This window comes from Pterocles gutturalis, unplaced genomic scaffold, assembly GCF_000699245.1.
Source record: "Pterocles gutturalis isolate BGI_N339 unplaced genomic scaffold, ASM69924v1 scaffold3330, whole genome shotgun sequence".
Taxonomy (NCBI): domain Eukaryota; kingdom Metazoa; phylum Chordata; class Aves; order Pterocliformes; family Pteroclidae; genus Pterocles; species Pterocles gutturalis.
In genome coordinates this window covers 1-21,251 of record NW_010137990.1, presented here as the reverse complement: position 1 = coordinate 21,251, position 21,251 = coordinate 1, and the positions used below count along the sequence as shown (strand labels likewise).

The following is a 21,251-nucleotide window of genomic DNA, read 5'->3' as shown; positions in this document are numbered from 1 at the left end:
GGGGGGGCAGGATTGTTAAGCAATGCCACTAAGAAAAATGTCAAACAAAGGAAAACTGGAGTTCTGACCCACAGCTGCCTGCAGGCGGGGCAGAGGATGGCCCCTTTGCCACTTTGAAAGCCTGGGAAATCAGTCAGAAGACGTGCTAGGAGCATAGGAAATGACAAATGGGTCTCTCTTGTCAGACCAGGACAGGGAAACAGATGAAAGGAAATTTTAAGCTGTGAAAAATCTTTATTTTTATTTATTTTTTATTTTTCTTTAATTTATTTCCCCTATGACATGCAATGAACATGCCCCAGGAATTCCCAAAGGCCAAAATACATCAAGATTCAGGAAAAGACTAGATGAATATGGGCAGCAAGAATATCCCAATTCATTGCAATTAATGTAAATAAAAATGTCAGCAGGCATATTAAACTGCCCACTTCAGGGTCCAGGAAACACTTGGGTTGTTAGATCGAGCTGGAGTGGGGAGGAGGAGGGTGGGAAGGCAGCTCCAGCCCTTTTCCAGCCTCCACCAGAGGTTCCTGCAGCAGAAGGATGATGTGAAGTGTTCATGTCTCAGGGAGCAAGAATTTCAGGCTCTGACTCATTGTTTTTTTCTAGATATACCCACTGTGAGCACTGCCTTGGCTGGTCTTCATGAAGGCAAACCTGGCCAGATCCACCACGTGCCACTGCTGCAGGAGACCTCCCGTCTGAACCAGACGAGGATGCCATTCCGCTCCGGGCTGCTGGATGGACTTTATCCTGAGGTCCCGGTGGTCAGCTCTTCACTTGCTTTTCTCTTCCCAGGGTGGCCTGTCCAGTGGGATGCCTGGGGTCCGAGTCCACGTCCTCAGTGGAGACCAGGAGCATGCAGCCCCACTGGAGGCTCAGGAGTGCAGAAGAGGAAAGTCTTGTTGAAGGTGATGGGCAGTGTGTTGGCCTGTGGCCTGGACTTTGGGTGATTTTTTTACTGTGGCATCTGCAGGAAACATCTATCCTCTTGTATACATCTGGGATGGGGAAGAGAAAGGAGAAATTTAACATTGGAGCATCTATCTCTGTCCCAGAGCTGGGCATTTCTAATATAGACGTAATATTGCATTAGGCAGCCGTGCTGGAAAAGGGCTGGGTGCTGATTAGGGCTGAATATTGCAGCTGTTCAGGCTTCATCGCACATTTCTCAAAGCCAGGAACAAAGCCTGTGCTGGTTTCAGCACTGCTGGAGATCAGACCACTGGGCCAAGGCAAGCGCATCTTGGTAGGTCCATAGCTAGGACTCAGTAGGCCCTCACCATAGTAGATCATGATTTAACGAGGACTATCTCAGAGTTGTCTCTGTGGTTGTGGAACAAGCGCTGAAGTTAGTAAAAACCAGGGTGATGGTGGAAAGGATTTACTCCTATTAGCCCCGTAAGTGCTTATGCTAGATCCAACACCTGCAGCAAAGCTTAGAAGTAAACAACAGAGGAGACTTTGCAATTGCTTTGCCTGTACTTAATTAGCACAATGGAAAACTGTGGTTTAGAGGTACAGAGGAGATCTTCTGAGCATTTAAAGCTGTGGGAAGAGTTCAGCCCAGGAGAGACCAGCTCAAGTCTGCTCTGCTTCTCCCAGTCCCCAGGGGAAACCTTGGAGAGCAGGACATAAAGTGACACAAGCAGGAGGGCTGCCCGCCTTCTCGTTGCTGACGTGCTGAGCACTACAGAAGGAAAACAGATGCATCTTCCCTTCCCTCCATCACTCTAACTAGCTGGGTCATGCAGGAGAGAAGGCCAGGTAGGACAAGGGCCTAAAATGTGTGCGTCATGCATCAAATGTTGGGTTACAGGAGAAAAAGGCAGCTCTACCTCATCCTCCCCAGGGCAGGGAGCTATCGACAGCTTGTCTGCAATGCAGAGCTTCTCTAAGGCTGTTCTCAAGTGTCCATGGCCTCAGAGGGCCACCCCATCGGTTGAGACTGAAGGATGATAGTGATGCTCTGGTTACATCCCCAAGGAACACTGTTAGCATCTGTTAGACCCCACCACAGGGCATCCTCAAGAGGAAAAACAAATTGGCTCCACGCTGAGGGCAACAGGGTTGTGATGAAGTTTGGTCTTCAGGTCTCTACAGAGCAGAGGAATGGGATTCAAGTCCTACAATAAGAGCGAAGAGGTATGGTAGGCATGGCCCGAGAGAAGTAGCTGGGTGTTTCAAGAGTGATGGGCCAACAAAAGCAGCTCCCATGTCAAAACCCACAGGATCTAACATCAGATAGGCACCTTGCTGGAACGAGCTGGGGGCTGGACACCCACTCACGGCAGTGCAGCAGCTTTCTCGTGAGCAGCAGGTGGAGGCAGCAAGACCAACGCTCCTAAGGGAAGGTGGTTCTTTGCAGAAGTGTGGTTTGGTGTGGGGGTCCCTGCCACAAGGGTGCTGCGGATGCTAAATGTCAGCGTGGGCTTAAGGGGAGACCAAAACAGTGCAGGGGAGGAGAAATCCGTTGGGGACTTCTGAATACACAGAAGTCAACCCCAGCTCAAGAAATCTCTAAGCCATGAACTGTAAGAGGCAGGGTGAGTACAGAGGGAGAGTATCACTCATGCCTGTCTTCTTTCCATAGTGCTTTGCCCTCTGTGGGAGATAGTCACTGGGCTGGACACACTGGTGGTCTGATCCAGCAGCGCATGTTGGGGTGTGATTCGCAGGCAAGGGACCTTTCTCTCCAGCAGCTCCCCATCCCTCTGGGTGGGTAAGATAAAGGTAGCAGGCAGCAGAATAAAGTCTGGAGCAGCAAGAGCAGATATGAAACCCTTCCTCTTATCTGCATTGCCTCAAGGGGATGTAGTTTCTGCCCGGATCAGCCTGACCGCTATCCTCTGGGAGGTGGGAAGGCACCTCCGCAACACAAGCACTTCTTCCATCGTGTCCTGTGAAAAGCGTACGGGCATGAGGTGAGCAGACATCCAGTGCGACCACCCCTGCAGGCACCAAGGCCACACACCAACCTTCCTGCAGCTCACGGGTGTGCTCCTGGGGCCTCGGCAGCAGAGGCTGCAGGGCCTCCGCAGCGTGCTGCCTGTATCCTGCTCTTCAGCCTTTTCCTTGAGACTGAACTCTAATTTTTAAACTTTTTAATAACTGCCAGCATCTGCTCTGTATCTCCTGGGGAGGAATGGAAGAGCCCCTGTTCTCCTGTGCCTGGAAAACCTGGATGCAATGTTGTCTTCTGAGTTTTGAGTCCGATCAAACATGACTGCATGAGGTAGTACGGTACAGGCTACATCCACAGGCATATGTGCTAATTTTACAGTACTAAAGTACTAACTCTTATGACACTAGGGTATTTTTCTCTGGATGGTCACAGGAAACCCCACAAGCTGTAGACTTTGCCATTTTAGGGTCTGGAATTAAATTAATGTTGCTCCCATTTTACATCAACTTCCCATGTATAAGGAACAAATAGATGTTTCTTAAAAACAGTTAATTATTCAGGTTGCTGGACTTGAGATGCCACTTGTTCTCTGTTATGAAATACACTACTGTCATTAGCATCCACTTAAAATACACCCCTAACATTTTAAAATTGCTATTAACACCTTATTGGAACACATCACATATCTTCCTTTTGGACCATCAGTCTCTTCAAACAAACCAAGTGGCCACCAGTATAAAGCACAGTGAACTCTCGTCTCTGTGGGTGGAGAAGGAACAAGGTGCTGCAACATAAGCTGGGTCATCACTATGCCTTCATCCTTGCCTGGAGATCTCACCTGTAACACGCAATTCCAAATGGCATCCCTGTAAAGCCCCGTCTTCCTGCAGATCCTACCTGAGAAGTGTGCTGGGAGCAGGAGGGGTCTGCTACCACAAATATCCATGGATCATGCCCAAGGATGGAGGGTGGGCATTTTTCATTAACAAAACAAAGGGATGACGTGTGGCTCCCTGGCCACGGTGTGGGCACACAGGGTGAGGCCATGGGATAGAGCCATCACCTTTGTAGTCTGCTGCAGATCTTCACATAAAACCAAGCTTTGGGAGGCCGTTGGCTTGCTCAGGGTGACCCTGACTTCCCCCAGTGTTTCTGGAGTATTTGATGAGCCATTGAACAGATCTTCACATAAAACCAAGCTTTGGGAGGCCGTTGGCTTGCTCAGGGTGACCCTGACTTCCCCCAGGGCAGTGTTTCTGGAGTATTTGATGAACCATTGAACCTGAAGGAGAGAGGGAAAAACTGTGTCCATGGGAATGAGGTGCGAGATGGAGCTGTGCGAGATGGAGCTGTGCCACAAGTGCCTCTCCATGGCTCACAGCTGAACCTCATTCCAGGAGAGATATGTGCCTCTAGGGCCTGCTTCATGGTTTCCATTCTCACCTGTGGGCTTTTGGGGGAGTCAGGATTGGGCTGTCATGATAGCAAAGAAGAAGTAACACTGAGATGCTTGCTTTCAGTGGTATCACCTGAAAAAACCCTTCTGCTCTGCTTCCACCTCTGCTAACGCCCTACAGTCCTTGGACATCTGGCTGCTGGGATATCAAGCAGCATGACCTCCCCGTGTCCCCTTTCCCAGACGAGCTTGACCGGGCTGTGTGAAGGCCATGTCCCCTCTGATCTTGCCGAGTCCTGCCCTTCCTCCGTACAAGGTCTGCTCCCTGCCAGGGCTGGCTGGAGGGACAGGCAGGTGACAGAATCCCCTTGCACAAGGACATGTCCTCTGCCAGCTGCCCACATGTGCTCCACGGCAGCTTGGGGCTGTCACTGCGTGTGCTCACACGTGGCTTCAGTCCCTTCTTGGCACTCCCCCTCCACAGCTGTTCCTCCAGCACGGGGCTGGTCCCCACTGCTGGTCTAAGCTCCTGCATTTGCTGCTTGATGCCACAGGAAAACTTAACGGCCAAGTCAAATGGGCTTTGAAGTAACGTGCAGCTGGCACTTGTCAAGGACCATGAGATCTGTAGCAACACATGGGGATCACCATTCAGGTTCAGACCTACAAACCATCCACTGGTGTCTTCTGAAATAGCAGCTGCTGATGGGAGAGAGCAAAACCTGCCAGAGAGCATTGAAGGATTACATGCCCCAGGGAAAGCCATCTATCCCTGGCTGGTTACACCTCCAGCTGACACCTCCTGACGGGTCAGTTTGTACCAGTTACACAGTACTGGTTTGTCTTCATGCTGCTGTTACTGCAACTCCAGGTTTCTGGGGGATCCACTTTCCTCTGCCTCAGCTCAGCTCCTGGGCACCACGGGAGAATGAGGCACGAGGCTCAAAGTGCAAAGACTGCAGCTCCGTGCCCCTTCTGTGTGCTGGCTGGCGGTGTCTGCAGACCACTCGCAGGGAATAGCTGGCTGGAAAATGTCCTGTTTGCTGTGGATTTCACCAATAATGTCTTCACTGCTGTTCCCTCAGCGCACATTTCAAATCCATCCTAGTCTGGAGGACATCTCGCAGCTCTCTGTTGCCGAGGCACGGTGTACGTGTAAAATCCCTGGGCACTCACAGGTGTATCTGCACTGTTCCACCAGCAGCTAGACCCAAACAGCTCCCAATGAGGCGGGTTACAAGCAGCAAAGTGAGCACACCAAAGAGTTGGGGAAAAGAGTCTGATAGTAGTTGTGGGCTGCTTCTGCTCATCACGTTATCTCCACCCCAGCCAGCTCTGCTCTCCCCGCTGGATGGCATCCCCCAGCTCACTCACCGCGGGGCCACGCGTTCACCCCAAGCCTCCGTTTCTACGCTGTGTCCTGATGCAGGACTGGGCATCCAAGCGCATTTCCACAGGGAATGCCCATGGCAAAGGGCAGGAGAACACAGAGCACCAGGAAACACAGATTTTGGGGAAATCAATTCCCCCCCCTACATCAAAATAAAATGCCCAAGAGATTAGCAGGCCTCCTCTTTGAAAGCTGAAGTGTTTTATGAAACTAAAAGCTAAAGGGGCTCTGTGCTTTCTGACCCTTCTGGCTGCTGCTGATGGCAACTGGCAATCTTTGTGATGCCAGAGAGCCAACCTCCCGGCTGCCTGGACTCTGAGAGAGCCTGCTGACTAAACCCTCTGTGTTCCTCGGAGGGGTGGGAGAAGGACACACCTCCAGAAGCCATCACACATTTCTTTTCTGGTCAAGGCACCCTTCTTTATGTCTCCTGAGCTCACACCCCATCTCACCTCCAGCTTCAGGGTGCTCTTCTCCACCTCAGCATCCTACAGGGAGCAAAGTGGTCCCCAAAGTCTGGCCTGCTGCGGTTCTCCACCACCTGGCTTTGCCACACCAGGACTGCACACCGGAGCCTAGGGATGCGGGATTGGACCCGCCTGGATGTCTCCAGGCCAGTCAAAAATCAGCTCATGTGGCTCTCTACAGTAGATGAAGGAGAACTTTAGTGTGTCCCAGGAGCAGGGCAGGAGCCCCAAATTGCTGCTGAGGTCCTCAGTCCTGCTGGAGGAGGAGATGAGGCAGGGGCACAGCTTGGTTCATAACACCTCCACCTAAGGAAAATGAGGACAAGAGGAAAATAGAGCTGAGGGTCTTTTACAGTCTGGTAGTGCGGAGCTTCATAGAATCATTAAGGTTGGAAAAGACCTCAAGGATCATCAAGTCCAACTGTCAACCCACTAACCCATGTCCCGAAGCACCACATCTACACGTTTCTTGACCCCCTCCAGGGATGGTGACTCCACCACTGCCCTGGGCAGCCTGTGCCAATGCCTGAGCACTCTTGCAGTGAAGAAATTTTTTCTAATCTCCAGCCTAAACCTCCCCTGGTGCAACTTGAGGCCATTTCCTCTTGTCCTATCACTTGTCACTCTAGAGCAGAGCCCAGCACCCCCCTCACTGCACCCTCCTTTCAGGCAGCTGTAATGAGGTCTCCTCTCAGCCTCCTCTTCTCCAGACTGAACCCCCCCAGCTCCCTCCTGTTCCTGCAGTGGTAGGAAGAGAAGCAGGGGTGCTCAGACCTGGTGCCTTTGCAGCAGAGCCAGGGGACCCGTGGGGGCTCGTGTGGCACTGCCAGCACCCCGCACGCTCCCCTCCCCAGGCAGCGGGGCTCTGGCACAATGCAAGCACCCATTCCTGGTTCAGCCGGGGGGAAGAGCGAGCTGGGAAGAGCCCGGCCTCGCTCAGGGGCCGTGTGTGAGCCCAGGCTGGGCAGGGGTGGAAATGCCCGGCAGAGCCCGCAGCTGGGCTGCACAGGGAGGGCACGCGCACCACGGCAGCTGCTCTCCTTGCCCCGGTCACGCAGGACAGGCTCTCTTTCTGCTTTTTCCACCCTCTTGCCATGCTTTTCTTTGTGGCATTGGCTCTTCTCCTCACTAGAGAGGAGCAGCTGCAGCCTTCTAATAGCCCCGCTGTACGCAGCAGCTGCTGGGGGTATTTTGGTGCTGGCTCCTCTCCCCGGGTGCTGAGCCAGCTCTCCCGCTGCGGTGCTGCGTGCTCGGGCTGCCTCCTCTCGCAGAGAGCCCGGCTGGCTGCAGGAAGGGCACCAGGAACTTGAGGAATTCATTTTACTGGAAACCACATCCAGTGACAGAGGCTGGAGGTGGAGAAGGAACTGGGTATCTTCAGTCATGGGGGAGGGCGAGGGGATGGAAAAGGTTTGCAATTGCTTCTTCTTCAGTAAAAATTTAAGAGATGGATAAAGGAGAAGCAAGTTGAGGTCAAACTTTCAAACAAGTGAAAGGAGAGTGTTTGCAACAGTTTCCCCAGGAATTGCTTTGCCAGTGGTTTCACTTCCCCCAGCAATGCACTTCATATGCTCTGCAACTCTCCTTAACACACCTGCAAGCACGAGCACAGGTTCCTGCTGCACACTGTGATACCTACCTGTGATGCTGGACTTGCAGCCTGAAGAGCTGAAGCGTCCCAGCAGCCCTCTTTATGAGAGGTCAAAATCTGAGTTTGCCATCCTGAACTTACCCGAGCTATTTCTGGTACCCTCTGGGAGGCTGAGCGGCAACGGAGGGTGGGGGCTGAGTGCACAGGTGCTGGGGTGGGCTGCAGCACCTGTAAAATCACCCCAGTGGGGCTGGCTGCTGACCTGCTGCAGCAGAGCCCTGCTCCCCCCTTCCCTGGTGTGTGTCTGTAACTGTCTAGTCCCACCAGAGACACAGAGACGAGTGGACCTGCGGCCCTGCTGCACACATGGCCTTGTTCCCACAGGCAAAGCATGTCTGTTTAAGTGGAAGAGCAATAATTTCTTTTATACAAAATATATTAATTCTATTCTATTCTGCTTCTCCTTCCATTCTTTTCATCTGGAGAGTCTCTTTTTATGTTTTCTTGTCACAGGTTTTTGGATCTTGTTTTCTACAGGACTGTCAGTCAACCCATCGCTTGACCCTGTGGGGTTTCTGAAAATGACCCCACTGCAGGTGGGGTCTCATGAGAGCACAGGGGGAGAATCCCCTCCCTCGCCCTGCTGCTCACACTCCTTTTGACGCAGCCCAGGACACGGTTGGTTTCTGGGCTGCCAGCGCACACTGCCGGCTCATGTTCAGCTTCTCATCTACAGACACCCCCAAGTCCTTCTCCTCAGGGCTGCTCTCAGTCCATTCCCCTCCCAGCCTGTGTCTGTGCTTGGGATTGCCCCGACCCACATGCAGGACCTTGCGCTTGCCCTTGTTGAACTCCATGAGGTTTGCACAGTCCCACCTCTCCAGCCTGTCCAGGTCCCTCTGGATGGATCCCTTCCCTCCAGCGTGTCACCACACCACACAGCTTGGTGTCATCGGCAAACTTGCTGAGGGTGCACTCGATCCCTCTGTCCATGTCGCAGACAAAGATGTTCAATAGCACTGGTTATGAGCACAAGTGTCCCTTGCTCCAGGCTCCCAGGATTTCTATCTGGTATTTAGAGACAAGCAGAAGATTTCACATTGTCCTAAAGCCCAGTGCGTGGTCTGAGTGCACGGGTTCCTCCTGTCCTGGGTGGACCTGCAGAGTTCTGCGGGGCTGGGCTGGCCCGAGATGCTCCGAGATCACTGAGATGGCAAAATATGGCTCCTGTGTTTTTTTCTTGCTGAAGGTGGTAACTGGCCAAGCGGCATGTGCTGCAGACGCCTTTCCAAATCCTCTTTGTGTTTTGGCATGGAATGCAAAAGCAGCCCAGGAATCAAGGCGGGCATGGGGCTCATCCCCAGGCAGGAGCACGCGTCCAAGGCTGAATGCCTGCCGTGGGGCGGTGGTGGCAGAGCTGTCCCAGCGCTCCTCTGCTGCAGCAGAGGAAGAAGAGGGGTTTCCCAGGCATCGCTGCAGGCCAGCAGCAGCAGGGGACAGTGCCCCCCCCAGGTAGCCAGCACGGGGAGCGCTGCAGGGTGCTGGCTGCAGGCTGGCTTGGCCCAGGTTTGACTGTTGTTGACGCAGTCCTCAGCCCATCCTGCCAGCTAGATGGGGCCAAGGGAGGATCTGCCTGCAAGCCATCTCACTTCGGACCTGCCTGACCACGACCTGCGCTGGGAGCAGCCCAGGAGCACCCCCCCCCTTCCCTCCCAAACATTCTCTTCTACCCACCACACCAGGTACTCTCAGAAATCCACTTCTAATACTTGCTTAATCGTTACAGAGTGCCATCTTTACACCCGGCTGGATGCCTGGTTTTTGTGGCTCCCCTACACGTGCTCCTGCCCCTCTTCAGCACTATCTTCTCCCCCGGTCTGAAATGAGCCCATGCACACCGAGTCCCGGAGAGACCACGAAGGTGAAAAGCCTGTTTAAGAATCCCTCAGGGTGGGCAGGTTTCTAAACACAAGAACTTCTTCTGCCCTTGATGGAGAAGACCGAACAGCTCTTGAAGCAAAAAGGAGTGGGTTTTTTAGCATTTTGGGCAGCCTGGAGACATGTGTTGAGGAAAAAAACCAAATCCTTCACATCTGCCTGAAGACAGCAGTAAGCTACACCTCAGGCATGATTTGAGATTTGTGAAGCTACCTTAGAACCGATGCTTAGGTCAAAGCTTTCCCTAAGTCAAAGAAAAGCCAGTTACAGCCGCTACGGGATGAACGTGTGAGCATCGCAAGCCAAAACCTGGAGGACACCTTTAACCTGGGCACCAGGCAGGATCTGCAATTGAGTGAAACACCAAGTGGTGGCTCTAGGAAGAGGGAGGTTGGGGAATGGGATTTTTTTTGGCATTCCTCCTCCAACATCACCCCAGGGCAATGCCAGGTTTATCACTGACATTTCTAAAGCTCCATCCGTTCTTTTTGGTTTACGTGTGCAACAGCTGCATTCTCCCTTGGAACAAAGTTTATTAAAACTCTGACTGGGCAAGAAAACCCAGTCACCATCCTCTGAACCCAGGGGAAGGTCTTTCTAGGCTTGCTGTGCTCCTAAGGCCTTGGCTAAGATCTTCTCCTGGCATGCTTCAGCCAGGAACTCACCAAAAGCAAACATGTAAAACAAGGTGGTAGTAGTAGTATTGTATTTCAGAAGTGATGGAGAAATATACAGATATATATTATTTTTCTTTTTATAAGTAGAAAAATGAAGGATTTCATTATTTGCACACAGATTTTCACTGAAGTTCCTGTAGAACCACTCTTGCCAGAGCAAACCTATCAAACCACTCCGTCATCTCCTGTACTAGCAGAAATGCACACAGCATCTTCTGTTGGTAGGAAAATCACTTTTCAGGGGACACCAATTTTGAAGTTACTCAGCTGAACAGCTGCTCATTTCTTTCTTCTCTAGTGCCTTGGCCCCCACTGCTTTTCCAAGAACTCTTCTAGGGAAAGGCAGGGGAGAGCTCCATTTTAGATTAAAAACCATCTGGTTTTCGGAGAGCCTTCTCCAGAGAGCTGGCAAAAGCACCACCCAGTAACAATGCAGAAGGTAGTTCTCCTCCTGCCTTTGGAAATGAGCTCTGACTAATGCGTTAGAAGGGATTATAGGATTAAAGAGCTCCTGAAGGGTAGGGACTCACTTCTAGAAGATACCAAATAATTGTTTATTTCAAGGATAGTAATGCTGCAGCGAAAATGTACAACGCTTTCATGAGCCTCAGAGTTAGCACATCCAGAGATGCACAGAAGGTTGATCAGCTCCCCAGACACGCGCTCAGGGAATCCATAAACGTTTTTGGTACAAGCACATTCTCTATTAAGTTAATTAGCTTGATCTATGAAAAAGTTCAGACTAAGAAGAGGACGTTGCTTTGCCGTTGCTCTGCAGGCAGTCACCTCTCATGAAATGATCTTCACTTCAGGCTTGGACTCTTCCAGGGCTCTCAGTTCATCATCCACTTCAGAACTCCAGAAAATGTCATACAAACTACACCCAAACAGAAAGGCAAGCTGGTTTAGTGAGCATCCTCCTGTCAAGACACACAAACCACCGGTACGGGAAGACCACGTAACACGAAGGGCTCCATCCAGGCTGGAGGTCTGGCCCACCAGCCAGAAACACACCCTACAACACAGGACCCTACCGCTGCCCCCCAGCACCACCCTCACCGTGTTCCTGTGCCCTATGGACCGAGGCAGATTGAGGCACTGTGGTCACATCACTCGGAAGGGACAAGGCATGTTTTGCACCGTGCAGGTGGTGTTTGGCCCCCCAGCTCGCCAACTGCCCTCGGGTGCAACACCCAGAGAGCCGGTGCTGGCGGCCCCCTCCCCGCAGAGCTCACCCCCTGCCCGGGGAACACCAGCAGGACCACAAACATCTCTCACATTAACTGCTGCACGTTGCAGCTGGGATTCCTCAAGGCTTCGCAGATCCTCCTGACGCCTTCGTCGTCCAGGGAGTTGTAGCTCAGGTCCAGCTCGGTAAGGCACTGCTTGGTGGCCATGACGGTGGCCAGGGTGGCACAGCAGGCTGCCGTCAGATCGCAGTTCCCCAGCCTGCAGGGAGAGGATGGAGAGCCCAGTGCAGTGAGTGGGGGCTCCAGAGCCCAGCCCACCCGCCCACGCTGGGGCAGCTGGCACGGACATCCCCAGCGCGGACCAGAGATCCTCGTTAGGCTGGCATCTGAGACATCAGCAGGGGCTGGTCCGTGGTCTTCCCACTGTGCTCACGGTGACTGCAGAACAGCCCAAAGCCCTCCCTAGAGCTTAAGAGTGTGAGGCTACAGGGGGAGCAGGAACCCTCAGAAGATATTCCCAACTTCAGCATCATCTTCTCTTTGGTTTAAACTGATCGGAAATAATGTCTAAAGTTTATTACCTAAGACTTGCAACTATCTTTCTAAAAAGGGCAACTGAGGCCTCTCAGCTAAGAAGCAAGTAGGTTTACGTGGTCAGCAAACATCTTTCTGGGCAGAGACTTCCAGTCTTACTGGTGTCTCCCACAACTCATCTGCTCAATTCACTCACTGCCAGTCTTGGGCACCGGAGCAGAGCTCCGGCTTGTGTCAAGTGGCGTGGAGGAGACAAGCACAGCGCCCCGAGCATCACCAGGCCACAGCCACACCAGTGCAGAGCTGGGTGCCCACCTGGGAGGGGAACAGGCTGATGGGGAAGGTCAGTCCCACCACAGGGCTGGAGGCGATGCTCCAGCTGGCCTCTGCTCCTGCTAGGGAGGCTGGACCAGCGCCTGCACCGGCACCCACGGAGACTATGGAAAGCAGGAGGCAACTGGTGCATGCAGGCAGGCTTTGCACTGCGACCGGCAGGCACGGGAATGGACGCGCCAGACCTGGACCAGCAGTTCCTCCATCAGTGCCTGACCTGAGATAGGTCCATGGGAGAGTTCAGAGAAGGGCACAGGAAGCTCGGCATTGAGCTGCTTGCAGAACCATGCAAGACTCCTCCAGCCTCCCTACGCGCTGCTTTAGATCCTGAAGACATACTGCACTGTGAACTTTCAGTCCTGCACCTGGGAGCACGGCCGCGGGTGGCCAGGAACGCACCGCTGCATGGGTGACAGCCTGCGCCTGCAGCAGAGCAGGAGCGACAAGATACACGGAAGCACTTGTGGCTTCCATTTCCTTGCTAGTGGACCAGCTAAACATCAGTTTGGGAATTCTTTCAGGTGTGAAACATCAGGTGTGAACTGTTTCATGTGAGCAAAAAAAACCCCCACGCTACCCTCTATCGCTCTCTTCCTCTCTCTGCACACTGTTCCTGGGAGGGGACAGCAAGGGAGCAGATGGCTTTGGAGGGTGCACCTTACCACAGGGACTGGATGTTGCAGTTGGGGTGCAGCAGCCCTTCGCACATGAGTTCAACACCCGCATCTCCCAACTTGTTCTCGCCCATGTGCAGCACTTTGAGGTGCTTGTTCACGCTGAGCGCGGAGCTGACGGCCTTGCAGCAAGCGGTGGTGAGCCCGCACTCCCGCACCCTGCAAGGCAAAAGCAACAGGAGATCTCCGTGGGGGATTCAGAGAGGACCAGGCTCTGTTCACTGCTTCACACGTGCTTTCCAGGAGCCCCAACAGCAGGAAGAGAGGAAACAAAGCCTTCCCACAGTCACTGTGCTCCTCTCCACCCCCCGCCTGCTCAATCCTTCCCAAGCACCCCCTGTCCCACTCTGTATATTGTACTCGGGATGCCTGTCTCGGAGCATGCACCTCGTAAAGCCCAGGAATAACCAGAGGTGAAGCGTGTTGCTGTCACAGCCACTCTGAGCTCCCCTGTGCCCTCCTGAGGCACCTCGTCACCTCCCAGGCCACCAGCGCAGGGGAAGGACCCAGCCGGGGCAGGAGCTGAACTCACAACATGGGAAAGTTCAAGTGCTGTTTGTTCAAGTTCTGTGTGAAAGAACAACTGTCCTCTCCCGGCCAGGTGACACCAGCCCGTCCCAGCCTAAAAGAAAACACTGTCAGCAGAGAGGCTGCTGGGGAAGGTTCATGCCATTAGGGCCTTCTTTTGGCTACTCGGTGAGAGGGCTTGGATCCAGGGAAGATCCTGAGATCTCCGACCATAGCGCTCACTTTGCTATTACATGAGCCCTTCCAAACCTCACAAGTCTCTTAGCTCTCCGAGCTGCCATTTGTTGCACAATAAAATATATTAGACAGAAGTTCTGCAAGTGGTGCTTGGTCTCCTGTTGCTTATAACGGGATGACTATAGGGCAGATCTGCAAAGCGTCTGCGAGTTTAGAAATACAAATCCCTTTAGCTCTGTCAGTCTAAATCCTTCAGGTACCAACTGGCACGAGCTGTTCACGGAGCCGTCGCAACGGAGGATCGATCTGCTGGGCACTACTTCCCCTACTTGTTCTTCAGTGAGGTGGCCACAGAAGGCAGGGGGTCTGTGAAGCCTGACAGCAGCTCACCATAGCTCCTGGAGTTTAGATCTGGGATCCTTGAGGGCCTGACACAGCATTTCCATCCCCGAGTCTCTCAGGTTATTGTCTATCAGACTGATCTCTGCGAGGGTCTCCTTCGTGCTGATGAGCCTGGAGAGATCTTTACAGCTAGCACTCGTGAGATCACAGTCCCACAACCTGCAGGGAGGAACAAATTATGATTTTCCCCCAAGAATGACTTAGATTAGAAAACAGAGTCCTCTTTTAGTATTCTGATTTTCTGGTTACATCACCTCATTTTCTTCTATCCTTTACAAAACCCATCTACAGTTCATACCACCCAGCCTTCTCCTCACTTCCCATGTGCTGCACAAAAAGCTCTGTTTGTAACACAAGGAAGGAACAGCAACATGCAGTTCTAGTAGACAGATAACCCAACAGGAAGCCAAGACAATGCCGTCACAAATTCCCATTCACCCTCTCCCCAGAATTTGATCCAGGCGATCTCAGTGCAGCCCAGCTCCTGGTGTCCTCCGCCCAGGTTTGAGAACTGATTTGCAGGGTGGGGGAAGCGAGGAACTTTTTGCTTAGGAGCAAACCAGCAGCGCAGACAGCTGCGAGGCTGCCGGAGGGATTTAACCTCTGCCTGCCCTTACCAGAGCTTCTGAATCTTGCAGTTGGGATGCATCAGTCCTTGGCACAGCAGAGCCAGGCCGGAGTCCCCGATCTTGTTATCCCCCACGGAGAGATCTAGCAGCGACGCCTTGTTACTGAGCACAGCGCTGATCTCCCGGCAGCTCTCACTGGTTATGCCGCAGTTCTCCAGGCTGCAGAAGAAAGCACGGCTGGAGTTGCTGCTCCAGACCCGCTGTGTTAGATACACCCCAGCACCCCCAGCTCAGGGGGCCACGAGGGGCCATGGGGCAGTTCCTTGCTGCAAACCCGTGCAGCGCCGCCGGGCGTTGCTAGAGCCTGCAAGGCTCAGAGGTGACACAGGTACGTCAGATGCACGTACACTCAAAGGAGACAGGCTCTGAGGGAGGCAACACTCCTCTTCCGCAGGCCACAAGGCTGCAGGGCGCTGGTACTCTGACCCACCCACTCACACACATTAATGCATGGATTGCTTTTGCCAAACTCCCCCTTTATAGCTACTGTGCTTTTCATGAGGGAATTTTGGCTGTAGCATACAGTGAGTCCCTGGCAGCCACCCCCTGCTGAAGCACAGGGGCAAGATAAAGTGAATCACATTTCTCTCCTAAACCCCTCCAGGGGCCTTACCCCAGATAGAAGGCCAAATCCAGCATCCCTGTTTCGAAGCAAAAAAGAGGTCTGAATAAAAATACTCAACTGGCTGGTAATTCAGGGGCAAGAACTGGAGCCACCGAGGGTGATTGCTCTCAGATCCTGGCAAGCAGCCATCCCTTGTCATTGCAGGTGTAACCTGGGGTACACGCTTACACCATACCAACAGGTATAAGAGTGAGCTCAGAACCACATGCTAAAAAAAAAGGTCAAAAAAACCCAGAAGTGAAAGCCCCAGACATTTCCTTACAGTTTCCAGTTACAGAAATCTGAGCCAGCAAAAAATCTGGTGTAAATTTCAAGTATCCCTCTCAGTAGTTTTTCTTGTCTTATGGATGGCACGACTAGCAGCAGGACTAGTTGTAGTTAGAGATGACCAGTTCTTTCTTACTGTAGTAACTCGAGGTTGCAGCTTGCCTCCGCCAGTCCCCGGCACAGCTGCCTTACAGCTGTATCTCCCAGCGTGTTGTTGCTCAGGCTGAGCTCCTTCAGGGTGGGCTTGCTTTGCAGGGCGGCGTTGAGAGCTTCCACAATATCAGCTGTGAGTTCGCAGTACTCCAGCCTGCAAGAAGAAAAGAAGTCCAGGGGAAAACTAACCGTCTTCGCCACGTCCTGCTGCCCACAAGCCATCAGCTGGGCAAAGTGTGTGTCAGCCAGGGCAGCAAACACGCCGATGCGAGCTGAGACCAGGCAACACGGGAAAATAAGAGATAAGCTTAAGTTTTTAATAGCATCTCCCTGCTCATTTCAGGAAGTGTTAATTCTTAAACTAGATCCCAGGAGACCCTAGAAAGACTAACTACCCACCCTATTTTTCCACTAGCCCTCCATGAAACCCAAGGCACAGGCTGCCTTGGAACACACGGCTGCGTTTTGCATTGCAGCACATCTCACAGCCGTGCCGCCGAGCCTTCCCGGGAGGAGCTGGGGGCTGCAAACAGACCTGTGTCCCGCTCAGCCATAAAACAAGGACCAGCTGCAGCAGAACCAGACCTTCCCTGGGCATCTGGCAGGAGCTGCATCAACAGCCCCCTGCACTAACAGCCCCAGGAGGGCAGACACCCGGCTTGTACAAACCCACGAGACCTACCAGCATGACACAAGTTCACATAAAACAGGAAGAAATCCACAGCTAGCGACAAAACTCCTGCTTGTCTCAAGGGAAAGACAAGCATGACCTGTCTGATGACCAAAAAAAACCCCAGTGAGTACTTACTGCAGCTTCTGCAGCTTACAGTTGGGGTTCATCATCCCTTGACACAGCACCTTCACCCCAGCAGTTCCCAGTTTGTTATCGCCTACGTGCAGCTCCGTCAGGGACGGCTGTGCGCTGAGGATGGAGCGGAGGGTCTCACAGCTGGCACTCGTCAGACTGCAGTTTTGGAGCCTGAAGGAGAGAGGCAACTGGGGTGAGGGAAATCCACCTCCAGAATTACAAAGGCTCTTCTCAAAGAGGTGCATGTGCTGAGGTTTGAGCTTGGAAAGGACACTGTGGCACTGCCAGTGAGTAACCCTCTAGAAAGCGGTACGACCAGGTTGGTACCGCTACTTTACAGGTGTGCCAAAATATTTTATCAGCTAGCATTATACCTGCAGCATGAGCAATAGCTCCCATGCTTCCTCCCGTGTCGTTCACACAGCACCTCTAGCAGAAGGATTCACCCTACCTTAGGCAGCACCACACCTGCCTTACAGAAGTGTTCTAATCCTCATGAGGCTTAGCCCAGAGATAAAGCAATGGCATTTTATGATCCACACTAGCTAAAAGTAAAAATCTCATCCAACTCGGCTTCAGTCCCTGGATATCATTTAGAAGTTCAATGGTATGCTACAGGGAGGACCTATGAAGCTCACCCTTCAGCACTCAGGCTGGGAGAACCAGCGTAAGAACCATTCTGGTATTTCTATGGAGTGTTTAGAGTTGTTGGACAAGCCCTTCTGGCAATGGAGAGCTGTTGTGCGTGGTGGTACTAAGTTTGGCTTGGGTTTGGTTGCTCTTTTATTCTCTAAGGCACCTTACCAGAACCCCAAAACCGGATAATTATGTTTCTACAGAACTGACAGCCTAATCCAGGCTGCCCCTTGAGCATCTGGAGAAGTTTGAAGCTTAGGACAAACTCTCTGAAAAGCGACTCGCGTTAGTCTGCCAGTACAGAGCGTCACGGTTATTTCTTGAAGGCCCATCAGAAGGCTGTGGTTTCATCAGCTCCACAGCCAGCCCGCCCTCTGTTCATCAGTGAGTCCTCCCTGCGGGGGGCACAGGGACTCTGGAGCAGATGCATCCCATCTAAAAGGCAAATTATTTTTACAAGGTAGTATCATGAAGATCCACCCCAGGAGCTGGAGGACACCAGCACCAGTTTTGCTTGGATCCTAGAGAAAGGAGACAGCAAACGGGACCAGAGGCTAAATGAAGAGCTCTCTGACAAAGGGATTTGTGAAAATGTCAGGTAGGTGCCAATGGCAGAGCGGCGCCTTCTGTAGTCATCCTTTTGTTCAAACCTAGGCTGGAGGCAGACTGGCTACCTCTTCTAATGAAAGCCTCCAGAAAGACTTCACTTGGCAGGGGAAAACCAACCTGTCCTTCCCTCAGTGCTGGGAGACAAAGGAAGCCAGACGGATGATCTGGAGTCTTCCAATAAATACACCATTAGATAAGAACTTCTGGGGTTTTCCAACCATCTGACCCCAGTAATTGCTGAGATGCACCAGCATGGCTCTTACTACCACCACGTACGCGCTTGCCACACGACTCCAGCTGCAGCGGACCGCAAGCACGTTAGAGCAGGACAATCAGCGGGGCTTTACCATAACTTCTGCAGGCTGCAGCTCGGCATCAGCAACCCTTTACACAGGTGTTCAATGCCTGCGTCTCCCAGCTCGTTGTTGTTCAGCTTCAGCTCTGTGAGAGACGGGTTCGTGTTGATGATGGAGGAGAGATCCTCACAGTTACTGCTGGAAAGGTTGCAGTCATCCAGCCTGAAACAGGAGGAGAGAAGGAGCACTTTAGTCCCCTGGGCTGGGCTGCTCTGTTCTCCCCGGCTGGTGCATTCCCCATGGAAGCACAGCGGGTGATTTACTCTCTGCAGTCCCTGGGATGCCTCCGTCAGTATGTGCGTGGGCTGCTGGGCAAGGCATGGCCCAAACCAAGACGTGCTCTCTCTGCAGGATGACAGCACAGGAGGGGCTGGACGGACCCTAAGCCATGGACCTCCTCCGTGCTGCACAGAAGAGGGGACGTGGCTGAAGTCATCCCCCCCAGGCCGGGCTTCAGCTGCAGGATGCGCCTTCACTGAAACACTGCTAGCCACAAACTACCGGCTGTCTGAAGCCATGTCTAACCCCGGGCCAGCCTACAGGCTGTCAGACTGGTTCTGCACTGGGACCAGCCCAGCTAGGTCTTCAGCCAGCCCCAGCGACAACCACCAGCAGTTTGGTCTCGCGTAGGTGAGTCACGCTGGTCTGCACAGTCTCTCTCCAGCACGACTCTCAGTACGCAAACTGCAAGTCTGCAGCGTGGCAGTGGCTTCTCCCACAGGAGATCAGCATTTTTCTAGTTCTGCTAAATTGATGGGAGGGGGCTGAATCGGAAGAAGAGCCAAGGAAAGGATCAGGAGCCCAAGACAGGCAGGGAGGTGTACAAGGAGACAGAAAAGACTCGGGGCAAAAGGACAGTGTCATGAAGAACCCTCCAGGCACAGCCACAGCCAGGACTGCCAGAAGTTGCCTTGTCATTTCTCCTTAGACAACACTATGGAAACCAAGGCTCTAGTAGGCTTCTCCTTCCCTCCCTCTGGCAAGAAGCCTTGGGTCCCAGCAGAACCGTGTTCAACACCGATTCACAACCCCTGCCACAGCTGCTCTCATTCTGGAGCCGTCCAGCCCCTGCCCAGGAGACAATCATCCCCGTGCCTCCTGCCACCCTGGCAGACAACGGGGAGTCAAGGTCAGACCCATGAAGCTTGCCTGCAGAAAAGCTCCTTTGCAAAAGTCACCTGCAACCTGCCGGACCTCCTCCAAGCCATCCCTGGCTGGATGTGGCCCATCCTCTCCAGCCGCAGCAGGACGATGCCAGCCTGCGGGGGGGTGAAGTCCCAAGAAGAAGAGGCAGAAGAGTGCAGAAGCAACTCTTCTGAACCCTGTCCTACAGCTGACACTCCTGGACATGTTCCTCTCACACCGGTCCGCTCACCGCACAAGGCAGGTACTTTTGAGGGCCAAGTGAAGAATTAAAAGCCGACGGCATGCGGTTTGTGCGTGACTATTAAGTAATGGTTACTTGACAGCATCTGCCCTGCAGCCCAGAGAGTCTGCGACCTAATGAGCACGGAGAGATGTCTTCCCTCGAGGGAGAAAGAGAACGACAGAATTACCAAAACGGCGGGCAAATGTTTCGATAACCGTATTACCTAGCTGAGTTCTACGGCACGCCACAGAGCAAGGGCGGCATTACTTCACACCAAGGGATGCTTACCTGTAGTTGAAAAAAACTTTGCAAGAGGGTGGGGGTTTTTTTCCCCCCTTTAAATTAACTTTCTGAATAAAAATAGGCAGAATCATTCCTGTTACTGTGCAATTTCTAAGTCACAGGTCAACAGTTCTGCAGCTGAAAAATAAAGGAGAGAAACACAACAGTTCTTACTTAGAAGAGATGATACACAACTACTTACTACCTGATGGACTTGCAGGATTTCATGGTGGACAGAAGTTCAGCCCATCTAGATGGGCTCATCTCTTCACACTGGATGTCTAGTTCCATTTTGACAGTTGAGATAAGATCTGAAAATTAAAAAAAAAAAAAATCAAACTGTTATTTTTTGCTTTGTCTGAGAAGCAACAATCCTTTCCAACCTCCCCAGCTCTCAGTCATGAGTTACACTGTGCAGAGAGGACAGATTGTGTTTTCCCCACAGCAGCCTGCTGCAAGCACCAGTACGAGCCAGCAGCGTCGCAGTGGTTTTGACTGGGAGTCAGCAAGGCCCTTGTCTGAGAGGCAAAAAGCACACGGATCCTGGAGAGATACAGCAACAGCTTGTTATCTGAAAGCTGCTTGCACACAAGTAGGGTGCTCCCCTTCCCTCTCCAAGAGCTCTCACTCAGAAGCAGCTCTAGAGGAGGCTCTGGTGCTGCTCTCTGAGCCACACAGCCGTGGGTATCACCTGCACGGCACACCTGACTGATTGTGGGCCCTCCAGCTATACTCAAAATTAGGGTATTTTTGAGAGAGTGAGGGTGAGTGAGGAAGATAAGCACGAGAACTGTCTGGGCTCAGGCTGGGCACACACCTGTAGGTCAGAGGTGGGAGCTAGGCGGGTGGGAGAAGCATTCCTCCACAATTTGATACCCAAGCTTTACAGTACAGAGAAGCTGGGAAGCAGGAATTTTTTTTTTTTTTGCTCTGTGGTCAAACCCCATTTCTGAACCGATGTACACACAGCACCTTGGCGAGCAGCTCCAGACAAACACACACACACAAATACTCAAGGCCAGTGGCCGAGCTCTACACTGAACAGGCAGCACGCCAGTGGGTGACAAAACGCTGGTGTCTCGGCTTGGCTAACATGACTCAGACTACACGGCATTTGTAAAAAAAAATAAAAATCTCCTGAGCTACCCCACTGGAATGTGACTAGTAAATCCCCACCCGGGCACTGCTGGCTGGGGTTCATCACTCTGCCCCCCTCCCTGTCACCCCCTGCCACCTTCAGACCCAGGGGGTCCCCAGCCGGCGAGTTCAGCGCCCCAGCACCCATCAGGTCCCACCCGCGTGGGGAGGGGAAGCG

General features: G+C 52.7%; 1 protein-coding gene and 1 pseudogene across 1 annotated transcript; both read right to left on the bottom strand.

Moving 5' to 3' along the window:
• Nucleotides 1-605: 605 nt before the first annotated feature.
• LOC104468598 lies at nt 606-8,742 on the bottom strand (annotated as a pseudogene).
• A 2,103-nt stretch (nt 8,743-10,845) lies between these two features.
• RNH1 (ribonuclease/angiogenin inhibitor 1) lies at nt 10,846-20,243 on the bottom strand. Its single transcript, XM_010082789.1, has 9 exons — nt 20,142-20,243; nt 18,277-18,447; nt 16,685-16,855; nt 15,860-16,030; nt 14,820-14,990; nt 14,191-14,361; nt 13,084-13,254; nt 11,643-11,813; nt 10,846-11,241 (listed from the first exon to the last, which is right to left on the bottom strand). Exons 1-9 carry the CDS (start codon nt 20,225-20,227, stop codon nt 11,154-11,156), a joined length of 1,371 nt encoding a protein of 456 aa, XP_010081091.1. The 5' UTR covers nt 20,228-20,243; the 3' UTR covers nt 10,846-11,153.
• Nucleotides 20,244-21,251: the final 1,008 nt, after the last annotated feature.

What these genes read in the sequence shown, in the direction of transcription:
- RNH1 (XM_010082789.1), bottom strand. Translation starts at nt 20,227, where the DNA reads ATGGAACTAGACATCCAGTGTGAAGAGATGAGCCCATCTAGATGGGCT. An exon ending in AAATCCTGCAAGTCCATCAG is followed by an intron (nt 18,448 to 20,141) that starts GTAGTAAGTAGT and finishes CTCCTGTTTCAG; the next exon opens with GCTGGATGACTGCAACCTTT. An exon ending in TCTAAACTCCAGGAGCTATG is followed by an intron (nt 13,255 to 14,190) that starts GTGAGCTGCTGT and finishes TTTGCCTTGCAG; the next exon opens with GGTGCGGGAGTGCGGGCTCA.